At 40.5% G+C, this 24278-nt stretch overlaps 3 protein-coding genes across 5 annotated transcripts; 1 reads left to right on the forward strand and 2 right to left on the reverse strand.

Moving 5' to 3' along the window:
• Positions 1–957: 957 nt before the first annotated feature.
• Positions 958–12763, forward strand: LOC141912993 (uncharacterized). 3 transcript variants are annotated; one of them, XR_012620209.1, is made up of 7 exons: positions 958–1073; positions 1284–1339; positions 2373–2528; positions 3446–3928; positions 4397–4537; positions 8997–9867; positions 10503–10622. XR_012620209.1 is itself a non-coding variant. In XM_074804431.1 (6 exons), exons 2-6 carry the CDS (start codon positions 1327–1329, stop codon positions 11381–11383), a joined length of 1674 nt encoding a protein of 557 aa, XP_074660532.1. In that variant the 5' UTR covers positions 958–1073; positions 1284–1326; the 3' UTR covers positions 11384–12763. The 3 variants fall into 3 exon arrangements, 2 of the variants coding, with proteins under 2 accessions (XP_074660532.1, XP_074660533.1); XM_074804431.1 differs by lacking the exon at positions 8997–9867 and having other exon boundaries at positions 10503–12763; XM_074804432.1 differs by lacking the exons at positions 958–1073; positions 8997–9867 and adding an exon at positions 1100–1194 and having other exon boundaries at positions 10503–12763.
• On the reverse strand, positions 12745–16999 carry LOC141912994 (organic cation transporter-like protein). Its single transcript, XM_074804433.1, has 11 exons — positions 16802–16999; positions 15982–16181; positions 15674–15904; positions 15020–15216; positions 14784–14926; positions 14550–14706; positions 14232–14366; positions 13856–13941; positions 13320–13437; positions 13170–13242; positions 12745–13095 (listed from the first exon to the last, which is right to left on the reverse strand). Exons 1-11 carry the CDS (start codon positions 16923–16925, stop codon positions 12898–12900), a joined length of 1662 nt encoding a protein of 553 aa, XP_074660534.1. The 5' UTR covers positions 16926–16999; the 3' UTR covers positions 12745–12897.
• Positions 17000–20132: 3133 nt separating this feature from the next.
• Positions 20133–24278, reverse strand: LOC141913062 (LIM zinc-binding domain-containing Nebulette-like). The gene is made up of 7 exons (XM_074804504.1): positions 24242–24278; positions 22043–22160; positions 21826–21920; positions 21602–21704; positions 21250–21378; positions 20963–21049; positions 20133–20447 (listed from the first exon to the last, which is right to left on the reverse strand). Exons 2-7 carry the CDS (start codon positions 22109–22111, stop codon positions 20277–20279), a joined length of 654 nt encoding a protein of 217 aa, XP_074660605.1. The 5' UTR covers positions 22112–22160; positions 24242–24278; the 3' UTR covers positions 20133–20276.

The following is a 24278-nucleotide window of genomic DNA, read 5'->3' on the forward strand; positions in this document are numbered from 1 at the left end:
ACGGAATGACTGAGGCCCATCTCACTAAAACAAATTTGCTTTACCGTCGTGTACTAAAATGACCATATCGGAAACTGCAATGCAAAATTACCGATAACAGATTACTCATTTAGGCGTACCGTGGTAGGTCTTTGAATCAACAAACTGCGTGGCCGTAGGACAGAAAACCATTGATCCCGCCGCCCCGGCGTAGGGGCGGTACTATACTTCTACTTCGACCAATTTATGGCCACCATCAACCAGTTGATGATTTTGCCATCGAGAGGTGCATGAAAAAATTATTTTATTTTTTTGGGTGTTTATTATGGTTTTATTCAAAAAATTGCCCCAATGGCGTTAGGCAGTTAGGAGAGACTTGAAGGCTTCAAAGCTCTCGGTGGTCACCGTTGTGGCGGGTAAGGCATTCCAATCAGCGATGGTCCTTGGGAAAAATGACCACTTGCGTGCTTCGGATGAACACGTTGGCCGCTGGAATGCATGCTGGCTCAGGCCTCTGGAGTAGCGTATTGGCTTGACGAGACGAGTAGTGGTGTCTAGGTTGGCCATGCTTGTACATCATGGCTAGTCTGCATCATTCCTGCGCCTATTCTCCAGTGTCGGCCAATTCAGCTTCACCAACATTGCTGTGACGCTTGAGCGGTTGTGTTGACTATTGGTGACGAACCGTGCTGCTCGACGTTGGACCATCTCTAGTTTTCGGATATCTGAGGACTGGTGAGGATCCCAATACAACGCTGGCATATTCATTGGTACGGAAGAATTGCCAAAATTGTCTTAATCAAGTTGAATAGAGAAAATATAGACATTTTGAAATGAGTAAATGCTAAGCAGCATTATCCAAACATCTTATGTTCTTTGTAAAATTTGTTTTGCCTTTTTTGTAAACCCAATGAGAATATCATAGCACAATAAAGCAAATTTGAATTTGTTATCTAACAAATTGATTGATTGTATTGAATTCATACGTCGAGTAACATGGTACATTTTCTTTGTGAATTTTGAACAATTCTTTTTAAAGATTGTTTATTCGGCTATTGCTTTTTGTCAAGAAAGTATTTGATCATTCGTCAATTGTAAGTTGCTTCTAATGACTGAGAGCACGTCTAGTGCGCATTTACCGATCAATTATCGCCCGTAGTTCTGTGAAAATCAGGCAAAACTGATTCAATTCAATTCAACAATTTATTGAAACGAGTGAGTAATGCTACAAGAAGGAGTACATTGTCATTAAGCCATATTCTTATTAGGCGGAATACCGGTATTCTTGCTTTATTTTTTCACAGATGAGTGTGTTGATATGAATTAAAGTAAATTACAAGCTTCAACATGTTGTTCCTTGGTAGGTAAATCGCTGACATTCTCTTATGCACAGAAGTGGTTTGTAATAGGTAGTGCGTGGTGCACCGGTCCTCCTCATTACCAAGATGAAGTAATTTACCGAGATCAACTGAGATGACATGAAGTATAACATAAATATTTATTCCTTATCGATTTTAACACTTGAAATCATATTATATCAGTAATAAATGCCTGCTGGAGGAGTCATATTTCACATATTTTGTCGGATATTTTGTAGAAAAATAACTTTTGACTTTACCGAGATGAGATCAAGGATCGATCATATTCAAATTTTATAATCAATATCCTAGCATGTCGAACGTAAATGATAAAGTCAAATTTGTAACTATAATGTCCTCTATAGAAATGGCCAAATATTTAGGGAAATACATCGAGAAAGGGTCTAACTCATGAAAAAAAAACAATCTGAAATCTGAGTGTTACGTCGCAGTATCCATTAATTAAACTATCACTGATTCACTTACTGAAAACCTGTCTACATCGTGTATATATGTATATTAAACTGTTATATGTATTCCATGTAATTTTATTGCTAACCGAGATGACGTATTTGAAGTCAAAATTTTTTTAACCAAATATCTGGAAAAATATGTGAAATATGACTCTGGAAGGTATTTATTACTGATATAACATGATTTCAAGTGTTAAAATCGATAAGGAACAAATGAATATGTTATATTTCATGTCATCTCGGTTCATCTCGGTAAATAATGTCATCTCGGTAATAAGAAGGACCCATGGTGCACTACTGAATACCAAAGTAAACCTTTTCAATGGCAATGCTTTAACCCTTTTGACAATACAACTAGCCTGAGTTGAACAAGCAAAAGTATTTATAGGATTGAAAGTTGTTGTGTCTCAAATAAGGTGTTGATAGATAGTAATTAGGGCCTACGCTTATTTGATTAAGATAGAGACATCAGACAGATCTGCAGCCTAAAAATTGGCTTTTCAGCATCCCTGGACCCATATAGCGGTAGCTATTGACTATATTTTTGACTATACTGTTTCAGAAGTACCCGAGGACGTCGTACGGAAATGTTTAATCAACCATTTAGAACTATTCGACGATATAATCATCAGTGCAGACGAACCAACTTGGTCGCGATGGGATCGAAAACGCAAAAACACGCTCCATTTTCATCGTAATACGACAACGACGTCCTGTTGTAAGTATTTCTATTCAAAATCTATAAATCGCATCGCGCGAGTAGTCTACACGGATGTGCTGATTTCGCAGCTATGGTGGAACGAAGTTTTCAAAGTCACTGCGATGGGTTATAACAAATCTGAGTACCGAACATTTTTATATCAATCAATCTATCGATTTTATAAAAAAATTTTATTGTTATTTATATTCTGTGTTTATTTTGATTGATCGTGATAGCGCTTCAGAGTAATTTTGTGATTAAAGCGCTCTTTTATTTTGTACGACATAATAAATGAGGATCAATCGGGATAACAAGTACTGCGATAGCATAATGTAACGAGCATCCCACTGAAAAGACGAGAAAATAAGTTTAAAACAGGCGCGCTGGAAGCAATTTTTGATTGCTGCGGCCAAATACCGATTCTGGACAGGTTCTAAATATTGCCGCAGTGAATTTACTTAATTTCTTCAAAAACGTGGTATAGAAAGAAAATACGTCATTCAGTAAATTATTGCCGCGGCTTTCGCAGCTGCAGTCGCTGCACTTCCAACGCCTCTGTGAAAATGTTTCTTTGAGCTGCTGGTAGTTTATTCAACGTTTCGACTATAAACTTCAGGAATACAGGAAACATTTTCGGACTTAATCATTGCGGGATTCTAGTTGTATTATCGTCTCAACGCGGATATAGCGTTTTATCAACGGTGGATTGCGATAACACGTCTAGCGTTTGAATTATCAACTCCTGGGGGTCGGTCTCGTAGACCGAGTATCTAAGTTATCGCGAGGGCTAAATCCTAAATCTGGTTGACAACCACCATAGTAACAATGAAAAACCATTGTTATAACTAACAAATTTCAAAATGTTCCCGGGGACTATTTTTCTTCCACATCTATGAAACCTGGTTATTCGCCACTCGTGGTTATTTCTTTTCTAGTGAGTCAACAACAACCTGTTTCAGAAGGCAACAATGATTCGTTTGATAACGATGCGAAATCGAGATCGGATGAAAATGCGCCTCGGCGTTCGTCGAATTGCGATTTACGAATCCCGAGCACGGTCACCGAGCACGAATCGCAGACGGCGTCGACGATACTACCGGTTGAATCGTTACCGGTGTCGATCGCTATGGAAACGGACTTCGTAACCACCGCTCCGGACGTCGAGCGAACGGAAATCTACGGCGATCAAGCGATTAAAGCTTGCGACGACGATGAAAATGAAGATGACGTATTAAACGATGAGGAGGATTATAGCGGCGCGTACTCGTCGTCGGAGCGGATTGCCGACGAGTTCTTGCAGCAAAACGGCGGTGATTCGTGGACGAATCGGGGAGATTCGCATGACGTACATTCGTCGCTAGTTCACGCAGAATATTTACACAATACGGAGTCTCACAATCACATTACACAATCTGCAGGTAAAATATGACAACATTCAATGCTTATAGATTTTGTAAGCATTGATGTAACACTCTGAGAATATATGAGGGAAAGATAGAATCCCTGAGTTAATGATATAATTTTGACGTTTCAACTTAACGCTGATAATAGTCATCTTCGGGAATACATATGAGATCCAACAAATTGGTTAGACTCTAGGTACCGGTCCCAACTTTGTAAAAAAGTTGATCAAAGTTGATCGGTTTTATCGGGGAATATCTGCTGTCTCTAGGGGCTGGCTTTATAGACTGGTATCGACTTTAACCCGAGGGTTAACTTAATTTAAAATGAATTGAGTTAGCCCCCGGGTTAAAGTTAATACCGGTCTATAAAACCAGGCCCAGGGTTCTACAACCTATAAACCCTGGATCGATGAGAATAGGGACCGATGGCTAAAACCGCTGAAGCGTCGCCGCTAGTTTTTATTATCTCTCATTTTTAAACAGGTATCGATATGAACGAAGGCTTAGAGAACGATGAACAGGAGGGGATTACAATAAAAGAAGAGCCGCCCGACGAAATAGAAGAGATCGTATCAGAAGATGTGCTCACTGCTCATCTACCTGTTCCGCAGTCATTCGCAGAAGGTGAGTTCTATATATTTCATAATATCTTCTTATTAAAATCAAACGGGTCTTTTATGACTGTAGAACGAATGTAGCGAGACAGACTGATCTACAACAGAGGTCGTTAATGCCTGTAAAAAGTTGAAATTGTACTCGGATTTGTTTGTTTGACTTGGAATCTCGGAGAATTCTTCATAAGAAAACAAGAAAACAACGTGATAACGGCTTGCATCGTTGTTTACACGGAACTCTGGTTTTGCGAGCTCGGATAAAATTCGGTCCGTCCATGAAACGGAAGAACAAAGTTAAACTAGTGTATAGTATGTACGTGTAGCGTGATAGATGATTGAAGACTGGATGTACGTAGCAGTTTGAGAATGATCAGTTTCGACGCCTGCTTGTACGGTGCAGTGATGGTCGCGGGATATGGTTTTGTTTTTCCGGTTTCTGTGACAATTGATAACCTTTAAAATGTCGCTGCAAGAAATGATCGACGTTGGATTTCACGATTTCTTACAAGAGTGTAATGTTGGATTTTAAGGAATCGACATCCGGTATACATTTCGTATAGAGTTTGCTCATGACATCGTTCATTGCATTCACCGCATGAGGAATTGTTCCATTCAATTAGTATTGAATGGTGTCGTTTATGGAGGTTTTGCAGCCTCGTGCTTTTTCCGCTTTTCCAAGATCCTTATGGTTGTAAATCCTCTGATTATTTTGTCTGACTTAATGACAAGTACGCAGCAAGTCTCTATACATATTGGGCAGGGATTTACACAGCAAAACGAAAGCCACTTTAAACATTGAAAATAAAACTCAACACTATTACTTACTCTCTAACACCGATATAGTATTTGCACATGGACGGCTTGTGAAAAGTAGCAGCTTGGTACAAGGGGATTACTGGTTGAATGGTCCCTTATAGGTATAATGCTGAACTGTACGTTTTCCTCCCTGTTTTATGATTACCCCCGGTACCCATTTTGAAGACAAATATCGATAAGAACGCGATAAAAAAAATCAATTTGCGAATTGAATTGATCGACGACAATTTGCTGTTTTCAGATGCCTGGATTTCTCCACAGCAATGGAATAGTAATTTGGTTCCACCGACAGTTTTCCCGCCGGTCGCTTACGACGACGGCTTGCCGATGACGGTGCGAAAATTACGCGTATCGAATCCGGTTCTAGCGGCAAGTCGAAGACGTTCGGCGCAAACGGTTAGCGGTGTTAGAAAATCACGTTCTCGCACGGGTCTTACCGCGGCGACCGCGCGTAATATCGACGATAACGAACGAACCGAGAACCGACGACCGACCGATAATAATCGTCACGCGGATTACGTCTTCAAGTGTCGCGATTGTCCGAAGATATTTCGCCTGCTGAACAGTTTGAAAGCGCACGTCAGAGTTAAACACTCGGGTATCGTGTTCGTCTGCGAGGTTTGCGGCCGGAGTTTCGATCGTAAATATTCGTTGCAGATTCACCTGGCTGTTCACACCGGCGAACGAAGACACGTGTGTCCCGTGTGCGATCGTCGGTTCACTCAACGCGCGTCGTTATTCACTCATATTAAAACGTTTCATGAATGAAACGTAGCTTTACGGGTGAATCCACCTCTGTCTCCTCTCGCAGTTCCGCGCAAAAAAAACACACGTCTCAGTCGCTTTAGAAGCTTAGATGACGAGGGCGACGCCTAGTGTCAACTTTCGAGCCTCGATGAACACTGCTGATATGTTAGTGCGCAATACCCGACGACGGTCCCTTTTGAGAGACCGAAAGATATTTTGAATTGTTAGATGGTTATCTTCAATAGATTCAAATGTTATACACAGTCCAATAGATTTCAGTGTTATGCGGTCGAACCTTTTCCCATAAAATGGGTTCCTCTTATCCGAAATTAAGCAGATTCTACTGTAGTTGGGTTTTTAGCCCACTTGGGACTTTAGTCCCAGCGGGCTATTGCGTTCACTTTTCGTCCATCGTCTGTCCGTTCGTCCATCCGTCCGTCCGTAGACGGAATCCAGTTATTTTGGGAAGTTTTGAAGACGCTTCAAGGTAATGTCTTGATATTTGGGTTACACATGTATCTACCCTAGACACATCTTCAGCCCAAAAACTGGCCCTATCAGAATCAAGATGGCCGACTGGCAGCCATTGTTGTTCGTCAAAATCAGCACTTTTTACACATTTTTGAACTTTTTGAGGGAAATTTTGAAGACGCTTTGATCAATTACCTGAATCTTTCGGATATATGTGAATCCCCCCAGGGCCCATCAACATAACAAAAATTGGGTCGGTCGGACTAAAGATGGCCGTCCTATGACCTTTTTAGTGCCCAAGAATGTTAATTTTGGCCCAAATTCTGAGTCCTGTAGCTTCCTACTGGTTTGCCATTTCTCATTACAATTTGTGATGGGTATTCTTTGGAAAGGGATGTTTTATACCTGAGACAGGTATTTTTCATCAGCCAATTATGACGCAATTGGCGGCCATCTTGGTGTCACCAGTACTCATTCGTAAGTGGGAAAAAGTTTTTCCACATTATATTGATACCTAAGCATATTTTGCTACCACCATCAATTAGAAAGTTGTAGCTCATAACATGTTCTATGATTGTGGTGAGTTTCAAGGTAATTGGATTTCGTATATGGCCACCAGGGGGCGTTGAATAATACAATATCTTAGCATTTCTTTATTATATTCGTACCTATGCATATTTTGTAACCACAATCAATTGGAAAGTTGTAGCTCATGACATCATCTATGATTGTTGCGAGTTTTCTATATGGTCACCAGGGGGCGTCGAATAGTAGAATAACTTAGTATTTCCTTATTATATTGGTACCTAGGCATGAGGAGAGAATCCCACAATGATAATAAAAAGTCCGAAAATGAAACTTCGAGATAGTAGTTTATTTCAACGTTTCGACTATATCCTAATAGTCATCTTCAGGAATAATGATGAAGATGACTATTAGGATATAGTCGAAACGTTGAAATAAACTACTATCTTGGAGTTTCATTTTCGGACTTTTTATTATCATTGTGGGATTCTCTCCTCATCGCGTCAACACGGATATAGTGTTCTACCAATCGTGGTACCTAGGCATATTTTGTTACCATGATCAATTGCAAAGTTGTAGTTCATGACATGTTCTATGACTGTGGTGAGTTTCGAGGTCATTGGGTTTTGCCAAAAACTGGCCTTGTAGCTCATGGCATGTTCAATGATTGTGGTGAGATTCAAGGATATTGGGTTTTGAATATGGTCACCAGGGGGCGTTGAATAGTAGAATGAATGACTTAGTATTTCCATATTAAATTGGTAACGAGGCATATTTTGTTATCACAATCAATTACAAAATCGTAGCTGTTGACATGTTCTATGATTGTGGTGAGTTTCAAGGTCATTGGTTTTTGTAAATGGTCACCAGGGGGCATTGAATGTTGAAATTGTTAGATTGTTTAGCATTTTAAACCACTTCCCAAGTGGGCATGGTGTCCCTGGACCCCTAGTTGTTTTTATTAAGTATAGCAAAGTTTAGTTAGTTTTATAGATGAATACAGTGAACTACAGCACCATAACCTATATTGTATAGTCCAGTGTTGATGTACACCGATTCAACTGACCTTGATTATTGAATATTAATGTGGACACTCCGTTATAAGTTGTGAAATCCAACATTCATTTCATTTTATATAGCATTTAATTTGTTTGACGTTTTATATTTTTAGTTTGTGAAATACTTTGAAAAATATCAATAAAAGTACGGTACATTTTTGTGTTGTATTCTATTCTTTGTTTTTCGTCTAATTTGTAATTCTTAAAAATCTTTCCAAGCTTATCTCAGCGGTTTACAGAATCAGCTCGCATCATGGAGACTTGATAATACTCGACTAGTGCATTGTACTTCTCAATCGTTAAAATGTACCCAATGCAGAGCGGCCAATTGTTCCTGATTTTCAGTATTACTATTTTATGCTGATTTGATTTGTTTGATGATGCATACCGTAATATGAAAGATGTTACTGAAGCTCTTACCTTTGATTGCTGATTGATTTGAATACTTTCTTTCATACTTCGATGAAATGTTATTGAAAAAAATGCAATTTGTAACCGATAGCACTTTTCAGAGGTTGGCAGCCCTGCCGACAGTTTGACAGACTGCCCACTGACATTCACCTGACTATTTTACAATATTTTTATTCAATTTGACCTCAGTCACTTCTTGAAACAGATATTTTTGGCAAAATTCCTTTGTGAACTAATTTACTACTCTTTTAACTGATACCGTAAAACAAACCGTGATGACTTTTAACTGATACCGCGCGCTAAACATCTTTTGTATTGAACAACGTTTTAAGGAATAAACTATCAATGATAAAATTGATCGATGACGATATTTTTCGTTTATTACGTTGTTGTGTTTTTTTTCCCGTTCTGATCTGATCGTTGCTTTTGCTGCTCTTTCAGATGTGAACTGGATCAGCAGTCTGCAGACGTGGTGTAAGTCTCGACAGCGTCCGTGGAACGCGACTAGCGGCACCGATCCGTCGGTCAGATCGACATCGGTTCACAACAGCGTGCGTCGCGCGAACTCTGAAATGAGAGGAGCGGTCACGTCTCCGGGCTGGCAGCGCAACGGAGAAAACAACGGAAGCGCCGTCTCTGCGAAACGCGCGGTGTCGAGAAATGCGGCGAGTCGGATACCGCGGAGGTTTCTTGCGAGCGATAATAACAGACGAAATCATCGTCCGTCTGCTGAGAACGAGGCGACGGTGACGACGCCACGGCGATTTCAACAATATCATCAACGAACGAATAAGAACGATTCGTCGTCGTCGTCGAGTTCGTACGTGCCGATCGTCATGTATCAGTGTAAACAGTGTCCGAAAACGTTCACGATCCTGAACAGCCTGAAGGCGCACGTCAGTCGTAAACACTCGGGGAGGTGTTTCCCGTGCGACATCTGCGACCGCAAGTTCGATCGACGGTTCCTGCTGAAGGAACACCTGCGCACGCACACTCGCGTGAAGTCGCACGAGTGTCGCGTGTGTCGGAAGAGCTACACGCGCGCCGTGTATCTGAAAACGCACATGAAAGACGCGCACGGCATCGACTTCTGAGATGCGGTGTCGTCGCAGCAACAGGGAATGATAAAAACATTCTCTTCCTATTAGTTTTATCACGTGTCGTTAAACCCACAGACTCCTCATAGACTTCAGGACTCAATTCCGCAGTGGATGGTTGAATATAACTCTAGTCTATCCGTCTGTTAAAAATCTAACTGTTTTTTGGTCAAATTTGAGTGTCAGTTTATGTTTAACTGAGAACTATGGAACAGGTATGACTCTGGACTCAGTTCCACAGTTGTGAATTAAGATTTAACTCAAGAGTTAACTCATTGAAAATTAACTAATTCTAACTCGGAGTTTACTCTAACAACTGTGGAACCGGATCCAGGGTATGAAGGGTAGTAAGACTCCCGGTTAGCTTCTAACTGGAAACTGTGGAGCCGGATCCTGGCGTTCGAGTATCCGGCAAGCCTCTTAGGTTTTGTGACAACCACCGCATGACTTAAAACCTTCTTGAATTTTGTTAAAGGGGTTATTTCAGTTTAGTGACACCTAGAACACGCTTCTAAAACCAAATACCCCATCAACCCCTAAACACAGATTCAATGACTTTCTCCACTTAGATGAGTTCGACTATGAAAATCTATATTTCGGTATATGCAATAAACCGTTACCCAGACATGGCCAACTCGGACAAAAGCAAATCATTTTTCTGACTTCTTAACGTAATTTCCTATCGTTGACCAGGACTGGGACTTCGTTAACCTCGGACTGATTTTGATCGGTCCCAGTTTGTCAGAGTCAGGTGAGGTTTACTGTACAGGGAACTCGGGAACTCTTATAGATAGAAATTTTGTATTTGAAATCAAATAAACTATATTTATACATCATTGTGTATTTTCAGGCGCGACCGTGCTACCGAGTTTCATCGAAGCGTTATCAGCGCGAAGATTACCGATACCGTCTCTGGTCAGCCATCATCATCACCAACCACCACTAGGCGGCGGCACCGACGAACACCGACAACTGCGGTACGAGTCGTCTCAGTTGATGGCAGGCGCGATACGCCGCGCGAGTTTACGAGATTCGCCCGGTCTACACAGTCCGAACGAGATGTTCGAATGCCTCGCATGCGGCGAACGGTTTGCGGACGAGGAATCGTACCGCGTACACGGCCGGTTGCACCAACGCAGCGCGGCGAACAGCGGCAGCAGCAGTCCGGCGTTATCGCTCGAACGGCTGATCACTCGATTCGAATGTCGAATTTGCGAGCGCGTCTTTACGCAAGAGACGCACCTCGCGGCGCACGTTCTGACGCACGGCGATAACGACGCGTCGCCGTGGCACGCCGAGAATTCCCCGCTCGCCGGAACTCATCAAAAACTAACGGAACTTCTCACGACGCCATCTCGAACGGACGGTGAGGCCCCTCGCGGAAACAAGCGCTGTAAAATCGACGCGAAAACGACCGACCCGGAACGACACGCGTCGACGAGTCCAGCGTCGTCGCGGGTGAAACGTTGTCAACTGTGCGATAAAGTTTTCTATCGTCAATACAGTCTCGATCGACACGTCAAAGATGAACACTCCCACGACTCATCCGGATTGTACGATTGTCGTTTGTGCGGTCATAAGTTCGCGCGCGATTACCTACGCGTTCACATGCGTATACACACCGGCGAAAAGCCGCACGAATGCGCGATATGTAAACGTCGTTTCACGCAGCGTTCGACGATGACGCGACACGTTAAACTAGTCCATCCACAGTCTATCTCTCAATTGTAATGATACGACGAGATAGTTCCTCTCCGAACACCAGTTACTATTCCTGTCAGACAGGGCTGCCAACTAGCTGTTCCCGATTTTCATTATTTCGCTACTATTTCGACCCAAGAGAAATACTGGTTTGATTTGTTTGATGCATACAGAAATATGAAAGGTGTTACTGAGGGTCTTACTGTTGATAACCGATTGATTTGAACAGAAATATGAAAGGTGTTACTGAGGGTCTTACTGTTGATAACCGATTGATTTGAACAGAAATATGAAAGGTGTTACTGAGGTTCTTACTGTTGATTACCGATTGATTTGAACAGAAATATGAAAGGTGTTACTGAGGTTCTTACTGTTGATTACTGATTAATTTGAGTATTTTCTTTCATATTTTAATGAAATGTTCTTGTTAAAAATTCAACTGGTTACTAATAGCACTTTACAGAGGTTGGCAGCCCTAATGCAGATCCTACACTTGTTTTACTGTATTTATCCATTTAGATTTGTAACTTACGTACCAATGATTGAAACAACTAGCTGTGAGTCAGGCCACTGTGGGTTAGAAAGGCTATGATATTCCTGTTGCTGGACTAAATAGCTAAGATAGGTTCAGATATGTGTAGGCCTCACTGAAATAGGAATGGTTGAGATAGGTGTTGGCCATACTAGAATAGGTTCAGATATGTGTAGGCCTCACTGAAATAGGTTGAGATAGGTGTTGGCCACACTAGAATAGGTTCAGATATGTGTTGGCCGCACTAGAATAGGTTCAGATATGTGTAGGCCTCACTGAAATAGGTTGAGATAGGCCTCGTTAGATTAGGTTGAGATACGTGATTTTTATTATGAGTTGGAAAATCTTACTTCCTCAAAGTCATGGAAAATGTTCCAAGTTGAAACACTGTATACCAGTATAACGAAATTGGGTGATTTTATCGAATGAATTTTACATTTATTTTTATGTAATAACGATAATCTTATCATAGAAATATTGATAATTCTTTTAGATATCAAATTAATGTAGATTGATATCGTGTCGAATTGTGTTCACGAAGTTTGTTTTTAAATTTCTCTAGAACTGGATGATAATAAATATGTTTTTAATGAAACCAAGAAAAGTTCTCTTTTCAGCTTACTTGGGATGCAGCCCCATTCATCCATCCACCTGTCCTTAGATGAAATTTAGTTTTTTTGGAATTTTTTGACATAGATTGCCTGTTTTTGTTGAAGGAAATCAGCAGTTTTGCATGATTTTGTCTGTTGCACTAGAGTCGCTAAACTCACGGAATTGTCGCCAGTAAAAATGATTCCTGATATATTTAATTTTCAACAGTGTTTCTCATTTTGAAGGTTACTGTATTTTGTGTATAAGTATAAGTTTTGCCACAGAAATCTAAAATGAATTCTAGATGTTATACATGTGTATGAAAGTATTCATATTATATTTCAGTTGAGTCATTTTCTCAATTTGTACTAGAAATTTGTTTACTTGGTTATTACAATGGTCCAATATTTATCCTAGAAATTTAATATCTTTTTGATATTTCTTCTAGTTGATGTTCATCGACAGTCGGGTGTATCATGTTGTTTTTAGGTCTGTCGATATCACTGATAGTTTGAGGCATCGGTGCACCTCTAGTTTCCGGTAAGGGTAACATCAGTAAAGCAGTTACCAGTCCAATACACCCGAGAATCACGCCTGGCAACCAAGATATAAATTGAGCCTGAAACAATTCAATCGAAATTTTGAAATGTTTAACAAGTTACAGGATTGAAAATGTACGAGATAAAATCCTACCAAATAAGCGGCGAATGGTGCTGTCATCGACCCTACTCGGGCAAACGCTGAAGCAATACCTATAGCACGGTTTCTATAAAATAGATAATACAGTGATTAATTAAGGGAAAACGATTTCTTTTTAAGTTACTTTAATGAGTAGAATTTCACCTGAAGTTAGTCGGGTAAAGTTCACTGGTATGGATGTAAACGATACCAAATGCTGCGGCGCAGCAGAATTTCCCTGCGGTATTAAACGTCATAATTAACGGAACCAAATTCGTCCCTCCTGGAAATATACATTTTGAATCTGTAGTTCATGCTTGAACATTATACGGTAGACTTCAATCAAGCTGGATCTTTGGGACCGTAAAGATGTGTCCGCCGGGTTGGGTGTTATGTATTTCATATATAGGCCTACTTGAACTAGTGTCGTAAAAATATTTCAAAAAACATCCGAGTTGAACCCGGTTATCCGCAGCCGAGTCGATCGGATCCGACTTCGACGGAGTCTACTGTATTTTCATAGACAGTATACTAACAATTCAACCTAGTATTAAGTGACGCTTTGATATGTGTACAGTTCATCTTTAACAACCAAAGTGCTTATGCACGGTGAGTATCAGTTGAATTATTAATTCCTATCGAAGTGGTTTTTAGCTGGCTCTGGGCTGTCTTATACGTTCAGATAAGCTTAAAATACGTACCGACACTTTTAGGACAGAACGTCACAGCTATTAGAACTATACCGGTTATAGCATAGAGCAACATCAACGATACTCGTCTTCCAATACTGAAAGATTTTTAACATTTATACATCTTACTCTACTACTGGAGGGTGGGCGGGAAGACTGAGAATATAGATATTTCTACCCCATAAACAATGAATTTGGCCTTAGCTGTCCATCTGCATTTTTGCACTGAAGGCAAGCAAATTTTTGCTTAGAAATCGACCTTATGTCGTTGTAAATAAATTTTTCATGGAGTGGAGATATTGCGGTAAGGAATATATGTCGATTGCTTTTTCAGACGCGAAAAAAGGATTTGCGACGTGGAACTATCGACGGCTGTCGTCGAACGTACCATAGCAGTAGCAGGTGCATCGCTAGGTAACTCGGTAACTCAATTGCAGTGCTCAGAAAATAATTAGCAAATCGACCTCCGGCCATTACTGTCGTACTCAGTGTCAACCCGTAATAGGTAAGACTCGTAAAAGACCTGCAAAAAGAGAAAAAAAAAACAGATTCGCTGTAGTAGAGAAAACGAAACCCGTGCGTCACCCACTTGGCCTGAATATTCAGAACACGAGATACGCAAGTTTACACAATGTAAAAGTTTTTGCATAAAAGGTATGTCTACGTTTGTATCTTGAATGTACTTTGAACCGATACCGATACTTACCAGATAATAGCTTCTAGCATCGTGTATAGACGCAGTTTTGGATGTTTGAGAATCTGTAAAATTCCAATCGTTTCATTATTCGAGTCTACGCTACCCTTAGAACAGCCGACCATATCGCTGAAAACCAATTTTACCCTGTGCATCCCAGGGCTCTCATCTGACCAAAAATAGACAATGTTCCTAATTATTCGGGAACAACGAATTAAGAGGAAGGGAACTTATACGATAGTCCACCTTGTTTTTTGGTGTCTTCAATCATTGAAATGACGGCTGGTGAAAGCGAACGTTTGTTGAATTTCGCTGCTTTTCGCAAAATTCTGATCGCTTCATCGGGTCTGGAATTAGCGACGAGCCACGCTACAGATTCATCGTAAAGCCTAGATCACAACGAATAGATTTTATTAGGATTTAGTATTTACAAAAATACATAAAAATACACTATGTATTTTTGGTGTATTTTTGGTATTTACCATATTCCTACGATCGGGATACAGAAGGTTAATCCTCCAATGATTTGCATATATTTCCAGTGATCGAAGAAGTAACCGCAAACCCCCGTGACGAGCATTCCTACTGACCAGCTGACCATGTGAAACGCGTTGGGGAATGAACGCTGATCGGTCGGGTACCATTCACATGCCAAAACATAACCGCATAAAGAGGTACCCTGAGTTGAAAACGAAAGAGGGAAATATACAGCAAAAAACGAGAATTAATTATGAATTGATTAGAATAAGTAATTTGATACCACGGAGAAAGATAAGAATATTTTTAAAGTACTGGGTCTATGATGATGTATAAATATAAAGGATTCCTGCTTATGAATTTTACATAGTAGGTTTCATTCATATAATCTTTCTCCACTTCTGAGTGGATACGGCCTGTTATTCCGCTACTGTTCTAATTTGTCAATAGATTATGGAAAGCGTTGTTCAAAGAAGTCCTTCAAAATCTTCATGGGCTGTTTTCGAGTTATAGGTGCTATAGGGGGTAGTATATCAAATGCAAATGGTTGTCGACTTGGTAAATACGTATTACGCTTATTCCAAGGAATGTCAATATGCAAGTCAAATAATAACGCCCGCGTAGTTTAATTTATCTTACTTGTAAATATGTATGCATACCATGTTAAATATTCCGCAGAAAAACCTCATTACAGCGAAAAATATCGGATCTACAAATATAGCGGATAGGAACATCGTGACAGCGGCCAATACCGAACAGACTATAAGCGGCCTTTTCCTTCCGAAATAATCCGACCACGGGGGCACCAATAGACTGCCGGTCATAATACCGCCGAAGAATATCGAAAAAATCAAGGCGTTCATGTGACTGGATTCGCAAACCCACGAAAACTGAAAAATAGATGAGATGATTTTACGATTTCTCTGGTGATTGGATCATAGAGATTTCTGCTGAGTGACTGACTGACCTGTTCGGTAAGAGTGTAATAACCGTGTGACTGGTAAGAGTAACCGTTTTGACAGACGACTGTGGTATTATCTGTAATTGACTTGAATTGTCGACACTGATCGAGTTTAATTTCTCCATCCTCACTAGTTGTATATGGTATCGACTGGTTCACTGTTTGATTCACCGTAGACAGTTTACAACGATGTTCCGGAATCCATCCTACCATATATGAAACATTCTTTGGATGGTATCAGAATTTTTGGCAAAGCAATCGGTTCCCTAGACGCGGATCTTACGGAATTCCGTAAAATTTTTAAACTGCCAATGCAACCGGTTTCCCAGTTTTTATTTGCCCTTGGAAAATCTTGACTATTGGCATGCTAATAAAAACCTCAAAATTGCCAGGAGGCGGAATAGAAAAACCTCAAAATTTGGGGCTGATTATAACTTCCGTAAGTTCGTCATGTATAGTAATGCTCCGTTAGGAATTGAATTGAAATTCTGAATGAGAAATTTGATAGAAATTCGATGAGTGAAGTCTCTTTAAACAGCATAAAAATGAATATTCCGGTTTAGTCAGCTGCTATGTTACTCGGTGCAAGCTGTTTCCTTGTAAAAAGTAACTAAAACATTCTTTTTTCAAAACATTTTTCTTTCCACCATTATCTAGCTTATCAATATATGATTCGTAATCTGTATATCGAACGTAATCACGATGGTTATCGTGTACGCCGCAATGAACAGACTCTGCGAAGGATGAATTATTGTATAGATTTATGATATAAATATAGCCCAGCTATGATAAAAAAAATTCATGAATTTTTGCTTCGCGGATGTACCTTGAAACATCAAACCGACTGAACTGAAAGCCGATGCGAAACTGACGATTTCGATGAGAAATATCTGTAGAAACTGATATCTTCCGTAACGTCCTAACTCCTTCAAGGCGTCTTCGACTTCCATCGTGTGTTGCTTGTTCTCTAGTCGCGGGTTCCTCTCCGGAGTCTATAGCCGACTGAGACTAGAGCGAAGGAATATCCGGGTCATGTTGACACTAGCAATGTGTACGCAGCCCTAATCGGCGGCTTCTGTATGTAATACTATATCGAGCCTTCGACGTAACAGATTATAGCTGAAACGTTTCTTTTCAATTGAATTAAAGTGATATATAAGAATTGTGGCACAGGTCGTTTTTGGCCATGTGTAATATGTATTGTAGGACAGAATTATCTGTGATCAAATTCTTGGTGACATGGTGCTAACCACGACGCATTCAATTTTCGCCTGCCTTTCGTCGACAGCAAGAGGCCGGTGAGGAGGTCCAATCCGGACCACTCCTTGATGTCACCATTAATCGCTGAAAATTAGCTCTCATAATGCAAGAACGGCGATGCGCGTTCCTCGAACCTAGTTCCACAGTTGTGAGTTAGAGTTAACTCTGAGTTAAAATTAGTTCATTTTCAATGAGTTAACTAAGGGTCAAATCTTAACTCCGAACTGTGGAACTGGATCCTGAAGTATATATTGAAGTGAAAATATATATACGACGAAGGCACTCAAAAAAATTAGGATACGACCGATTTATCAGTCTATAACTGTGATAACGCGTGATATATTCACTCATAAAATACATTTAATAGCACGCATAGGAGGGCAACAAATAGATGACAACGTGGATAGAGTGAATCTTATCCATCGATTAAAGAATTCCACCCGTTACCACCGCACTGACTCGGTGTTCTATCGCAACTGCATATCTTCATATGATATATCATCAACTCTATTAACTATCCCCAGTTCGTCACAACTCAGTGCTGTCGAACCGGATCCACGTCGGACTGGGACGAATTGAAAGGAATCTAATCCAAGTTTTCCAGGCTGTGGCCGATTTTCCGTTAATTCTTCGATAACTCAGTCATCTCGAGAATCTGTTCTCAAAATGTCGGGCGGTAACGAAGCGATATTCAAATGTCTCGGTTTCCCAGGCTTTCCCTCTATATCCTATTGTTCTATCGATAACTTTGGCATCTTGCTCTGGTCTAACAGTGTCGGTCGGTGACTGCCCCGGCCAAGCGATATTCAAGCGTCACAGCGCGTCATTCTAAGATTTTAGCGGCTTATAGAAGCAGAAGAAAAGTCACGGCTGGCGGCCATTTCAAAAACGCGTATGTGGAGGTCTACATCTTGATCCGCTGATCTTTTGAATGAATTGAATGCTTTTTATTTTCAAATATAACTTACAGCATAGTGTACATAGATAGAAATTACAGTACATCAGATTTGGAGGGGCATGTAGAAACGGAGAAATAGTTTATATAAAGTAGTCCCGCAAAAATAAAAAGTGAAAAACAGAAAAGAGAAATGTAAAAGTTCAATCACGCTCTAAATCAACACACAACATGCACACTTTTAAATTGTCATTATCGTTTAAAAGTAATCATTCGATAAGCAAGGGTTGTTTTTTTTAAATAATTTCTCAAAAATGATTTTGAATTGTCCGGATTCTTTTGTAGATTATTGTCACTGATGTTATCCCCAAGCTAAGGGCCTTTGATACGAGAAATTGTACACAGCGTCACCGATATTAACAGACTGGTCGTGTTGGTATATGGAAGCAAAAAGCTGTTCTGATGTACGAGTGTTCTGAAACTGCCGGTTCTGTCGATACGCCGAACAGTAAGTATCCGCGTGGTCAGTAAAGCAGTAATCCGACAGTCGTTCTCTACGACTAAAACGAACAGTTTCCTTCCCGTAAACCACTGCGTAATGTCGATATTAATTATAAGTCACATTTAGACCACTGGCTCTCGTTGATAACCGCACATTAAACAACGGCCGAGGGAATAATGGAGCTGCCGCGCGGATTCTCGCGGTATATCGGTGAACGTTACGCGATGACCGTCTGCCTGTAGGGAGTGGGGGTTCGGGTGATTTATCAAGGCAGTTGTCAATAACTTGTTCTCCTCGCGCTTCGACGCAACATCTCCTCTGACACGTTCTCCGTGTGATGTATTAATTCGTTTGCTTGTTCAGTGCCGGCAGGACCGCCGCGCGGAAACAGTTGGACCGCTCGAAAAATATCATATTCAACCAAACAACGATAATACGTCGTACAACGTTCAGATATTATATAGACGTATGAATAACGTGTTTGTATTTATTCGTTGCTTTCTCCGCCGTCTCCAGTCAATTTCAGCGGTATATTATTTGTAACGTCGCTGCGTATATAATACTCGCCGGGTTGCAGCTCGCTCGCGCGCTTTCGCTATCGCTCTCGCTCTCTCAACAAATCGAACTGCCTTGAAACATTTCAGAATGTGCTACCCGAGAATACACGGCCCGTTTACGCAGAAGTAATGCCGTAACTGTTTATCCGCGATGTGTGGATTTTTACTGAATTCGACTATCTTACTTTTGCTTCTTTGGTGGCGCGGTAAGTAATACATTTATTTATCTATCTTGTAAATTCTATCAGATGAGATTCCCGATAACATAACCACGTATCATTAATACAATAACCAGAAACAATTCAATTACATGGGAACTATTGGTGAAATAGTTCAACTTAGTTTATTTGACAGATTCGAGGTTTTGCACTTCGAAGAGTTTAGGAACATAATGACGAAACATATTCAGGAAATTCTCGAAAATGACTTCATAATTCTATTTTTTTAATTACGCAAAATGTAATGGCGTTTACTGTTGGTACTAAACATCGAAACATGTATGGGTTCCTGTGAAAACAATGATAGTAATTTATTCGCTTATATTGCGCAGAACTGTGTTTATAAAAAAATCAATGGATACCACGTAGAAAAGTCATTCCTAAATACGAATTAAAAATATACACGTCTTAAAGAATATAGCACTAATTATCAATGATTTTCCGTCTAATTTTTGTCAAATGCTGCCGGATACTAGAAATATTGTACTGTCATAGTTGAAACCATGCAGTAGCCTCTTTAGTAAGCAAGCAGCAGCAGCAGCAGCAGCAGCAGCAGCAGCAGCAGCAGCAGCAGCAGCAGCAGCAGCAGCAGCAGCAGCAGCAGCAGCAGCAGCAGCAGCAGCAGCAGCAGCAGCAGCAGCAGCAGCAGCAGCAGCAGCAGCAGCAGCAGCAGCAGCAGCAGCAGCAGCAGCAGCAGCAGCAGCAGCAGCAGCAGCAGCAGGGATATATATTGGAAAACTGTCTTCCGGTTGTCATAATGTCGGAGTGGATGAGATTAGACTCCATAAAACGTTTTAGACTGCATAAAACGTTTTTAGAGTCTCTTCGTCGTAGAGTCCCATTGACTTATAAACGTTGATTACATTGGACTATGATTTTTCCACGTAGTTAGCGGGCAGCATTCCGGTTTCACCAGTTCGTTCAACTGTTCCAGTCATCCAGCCATCATCAATGATTTCGGCATTGATGATGAAATCCCCTTCGTCGAAAGACACTTCGTCGTCATCAGCTGCTGCGTAATCGTAAAGAGCTACGTATCGCTACAAGAAATATATATAGAAACGGGGGAAGCATTTTATTATAAGTGTTTTGATTAAACTTTTCTAAGAATATCATCAAAGACCCTTTCCCTTTTATTACAACACGGATATCATCACGGACCTTTAAATTAGAGTTTAACCCTAGATTGTCTATAATGTTCATGATCATACTTATTTTTATGATAGTATCCTTGTATTTTTATGAAAAAGTGTCGTAATTCGAGTTAATATTAGGTCCGTGTCTCATAGGTCACACATATATCCTAGTCGAATATCCGTGGAGAAGAATAATAGATGGCAGAAATAAAAAATCCACTTTATACAAAACGAACTTATGATGAAAAATGAAAGGACTCCATCGTTCAGTCGATCGTCTCTCGCTATATAGTATCCGATATTGTCTGACATTTCAAGGGTCTGGGCTGCGATTTCCACGAGAATAATGATAGCACACATCGCTGACGGATTCTGCTGACGGAGTTTTTAACAAGGTTTCGAAAATCGAAAGCACTTACCGCTTGTCCATCCGCTGCAGACACCTGCGGAGAAGGCGTAGGACCTGGTTGAGGAGGTGGCATCGCTGCTGGCGGCGGTGCGTTATCCTAAACATAAATACAACACTAGTTTCTTAATGGGCATTTAATTTTCGAAGAACAGTTTAACTGGATTTTATAACTTCGACTGGAAGGTCTAAGGGGCCAACAGGTTTTTGTTAGGAAATAATCTAGACTTCCACTTGTTTTACGTTTGAATGCCGATACGGCTATGTCGCTAAAGCTCGAAGTGAATTCATGATTATTACTTGTCTTTGACTTGGAGTCTGTGTTTTCGTCTTGTATGCCAGCTCGCTAGCTTGGGCTTGGGACTTTTTAATTCTTAAGGTTTCTGGATCATCTGAAACAGCTGTATATTTCCCTTTTTCTTTTTCAAACTGAAAATATATGAGTTAAATCTCAGCAAACCTCCAAGGGCGGCAATCAAAACCCTCGCAAGCGAGGAGGTGCAGCATAAGGAAATAGAGGCATTCAGTGTCTTTCTGAATTCAAGCAAAAACCCAAGTAATTAATTGCACCCCCCGTTTTTAATCGTAATTTATCAATCAAAAAAAAATTCTTCCGCCAACTAGAGAAAAAAGGAGTTGTCTTTTTGCTTACGTCTACATGGTATTGGATACTTGATTGATCTTTTGTGTTCTTGGCGAGCCGGCGATTTTCCGGGGTATCAGCAACGGCCGTGAAATGAGTGGTCGGGTAGTGCCTGTAATAGAAAATACATTGTCTAGCTTAAACAGCCCGGCAACTACTCCACGTAGAAAATACTCAGCAGTAGTAATCGCAAAAAGATCTTTTTAATCCGAAAAGTTTTCCATATTACTTACGTATTACAATACGGCAGTTTTTTGTATCCTTTGTAAGTCTTCATCGTGAGTGTCATGTTGCAAACTTCGCATTTGAAACAAGCTTTGTGCCAATTCTGTCCAAAAATATAGCACGTGAAATGTGTATTTCATATATAAATGGAAATTATATACGGATTATCGTCGCGTAAAACAACGAGATACACGTATAGCGGGCTAATATTGAGAATCATCATACCTTATCCAGACACATTAGTTTTTCCACCGGGTAAACGGTTTTCTCGCATCTATGGCAGGAGGGATTCATGGCTATAACTCTTTCTTTACGATTTTCTGATTCACCTTTAAACCGCCAACTAAATAACTGCTAGAATATTATATACGATTATACTACTTGTTGTTGTCGCCGCTGTCCTCTGTTTAGATGCGACCTATAATGTAGAACCCGGTAATAACGCGCGCTTCAAGGCTGTATCTATTGTTTTAATGACCCGGGTCGTAACGAATCGCGCTAGATTGCGTTTAGTATATAAACGTTTGACGTGTATAATCGGGACCCGGTTCGTCAGTATTGGTATAGGATTTGACTTGCATTGACAGAAAATAAACACGCAGGTTCATATACGTACGCATTACGTAACCGTTAGAAATATTAGAAACTCTGAATGAATTATATTCTTTTTTATGAATAAATTTCTTAGTCAATTTTATCAAAAACTATATTATCTAGCGCGCGAGTGCATTCATTACAGTCATAGGGCTGTCCTGTCTTCTTTTTATCTTGAAATAGGTATTGACCCTCTTCTATTTATTTGATTGGTAGATTTGATTTGAATTGTTTTGATTTGATGATGTCCCTTGGTCAAATTTGGCCCGAGCCAAATTCTTGCTCGGGACACGTGATTGCGCTTGGATTGCAACTGGTACTGGAAATGACATTGTTTGAGTGTTTAGTAACGAGTGAGTGGTTCACGTGTCAGCGCACTCTCCAATTTGGCGCGGGCCAAATTTGACTCTGGCTTGATCCGCGCCAATTTGGTTCGGGCAAAATCGCCTCCACGCACGGTGATCACGGCTTTATGATACCGGGTCCGGGTCGCACTTGCACGGATTACTGCTAACAACGTTTGACATTCGATGTTCCCCGGTCAGAGATCTCTATCAACGCGACGCTTAACTATAAATCTCTATATAGAATTCACACATACTCCTCCCGCTCCTCAACTGCAGCGGGATCAGAGGCAAAAATCAATCTCTCGCTTGCCGTAAATTAGAAACTCGACACGGTAGAGAACAGCAAGCAGAGCAGTCTCCCCTCTCCCTCTCTCCCTCTCTCCCTCTCCCTCTCTCCCTCTCTCCCTATCTCCCTCTCTCCTTATCTCCCCCTCCTTCTTTATCTATATCTCTATCTGAAGGAGATTTAACTCCCCGTGTCTTCCGCAAGTTATACACATTTATCATACGGATGTCGTCTGGAGTAGAGTTACTTAGTAAAATCTATCATATATGGATGACGACGTCTTTGCAAGAATTCATTCTTCTCCTCTCATAATCATGAAATATACATACGCAAAGTCATCATATCGTTTTAAATTTTTGCCAGTAAGATTCGAATGCAAGTTGTGCAAATATGGGTTTTCGTATAAGATATTCAAGTCAAGCAGAATACGCTAACGCGGTTTTCAATACAGTTTTCCAAGAACGGTTGGTATAGTCTCTTCTGGCTTGTTTCGTTACGTAAAACCGAAACAATAAACACCGTTTCGGAAAACAAGAAACATAAAATATTTCGTAGAATTTCTAATGCTGTTTGTTTGTGCTGCATTTTATGGGGATTTTACTGTGGAATGGTGTATTTTGTTGATAATTCACCCTGTATTTCCTGTGTTTTACGGGGATTTTACTGTTCATGCTGTAATTCTGCATTTTGTAGAGATTTTATCCTGTATTTCCTGAAGGTCGTTAGCTCGTATTCTAGTATAGTACTGGGCTTTACTTATTTCTTTCTTGTCCAACATATTTTTCTTTTTGACACTTAATTCTTGGTTTTTCCCTCCTCTTTATCGTAAACACCAATAATGCTATCATCTATATATTACGGCGCAATAAAGATTGAACAAAATTGAATTGCATCGTAGCATCGGGATTTTACTGAGAAAACACACCGTATTTCCAGCAGAAGGGCGTTAGCTCGTCTGCCCGTATACAGCGGATACTAATTACCTATACTAGGCCGCGATATGAATGCAGATTTCACTTCTTCGCAGCTGTTCAATTTCATTGCAAACCGATGCGCGAACGATCTCAACACCGATCGACGGCCTTTCAATTATCACTATACCGAATTCCAATCGAATCAGAAATATCAATTATTATACGTATATATAGGCAATAATCGATCGACGATCAGATCGTCTGCGAGAGGCCCGATACAAACCCGATCGTGTGTGGCGAGCTTGAGAATTAATTATAGC

Source organism: Tubulanus polymorphus, chromosome 11 (genome assembly GCF_964204645.1).
Source record: "Tubulanus polymorphus chromosome 11, tnTubPoly1.2, whole genome shotgun sequence".
Taxonomy (NCBI): domain Eukaryota; kingdom Metazoa; phylum Nemertea; class Palaeonemertea; order Tubulaniformes; family Tubulanidae; genus Tubulanus; species Tubulanus polymorphus.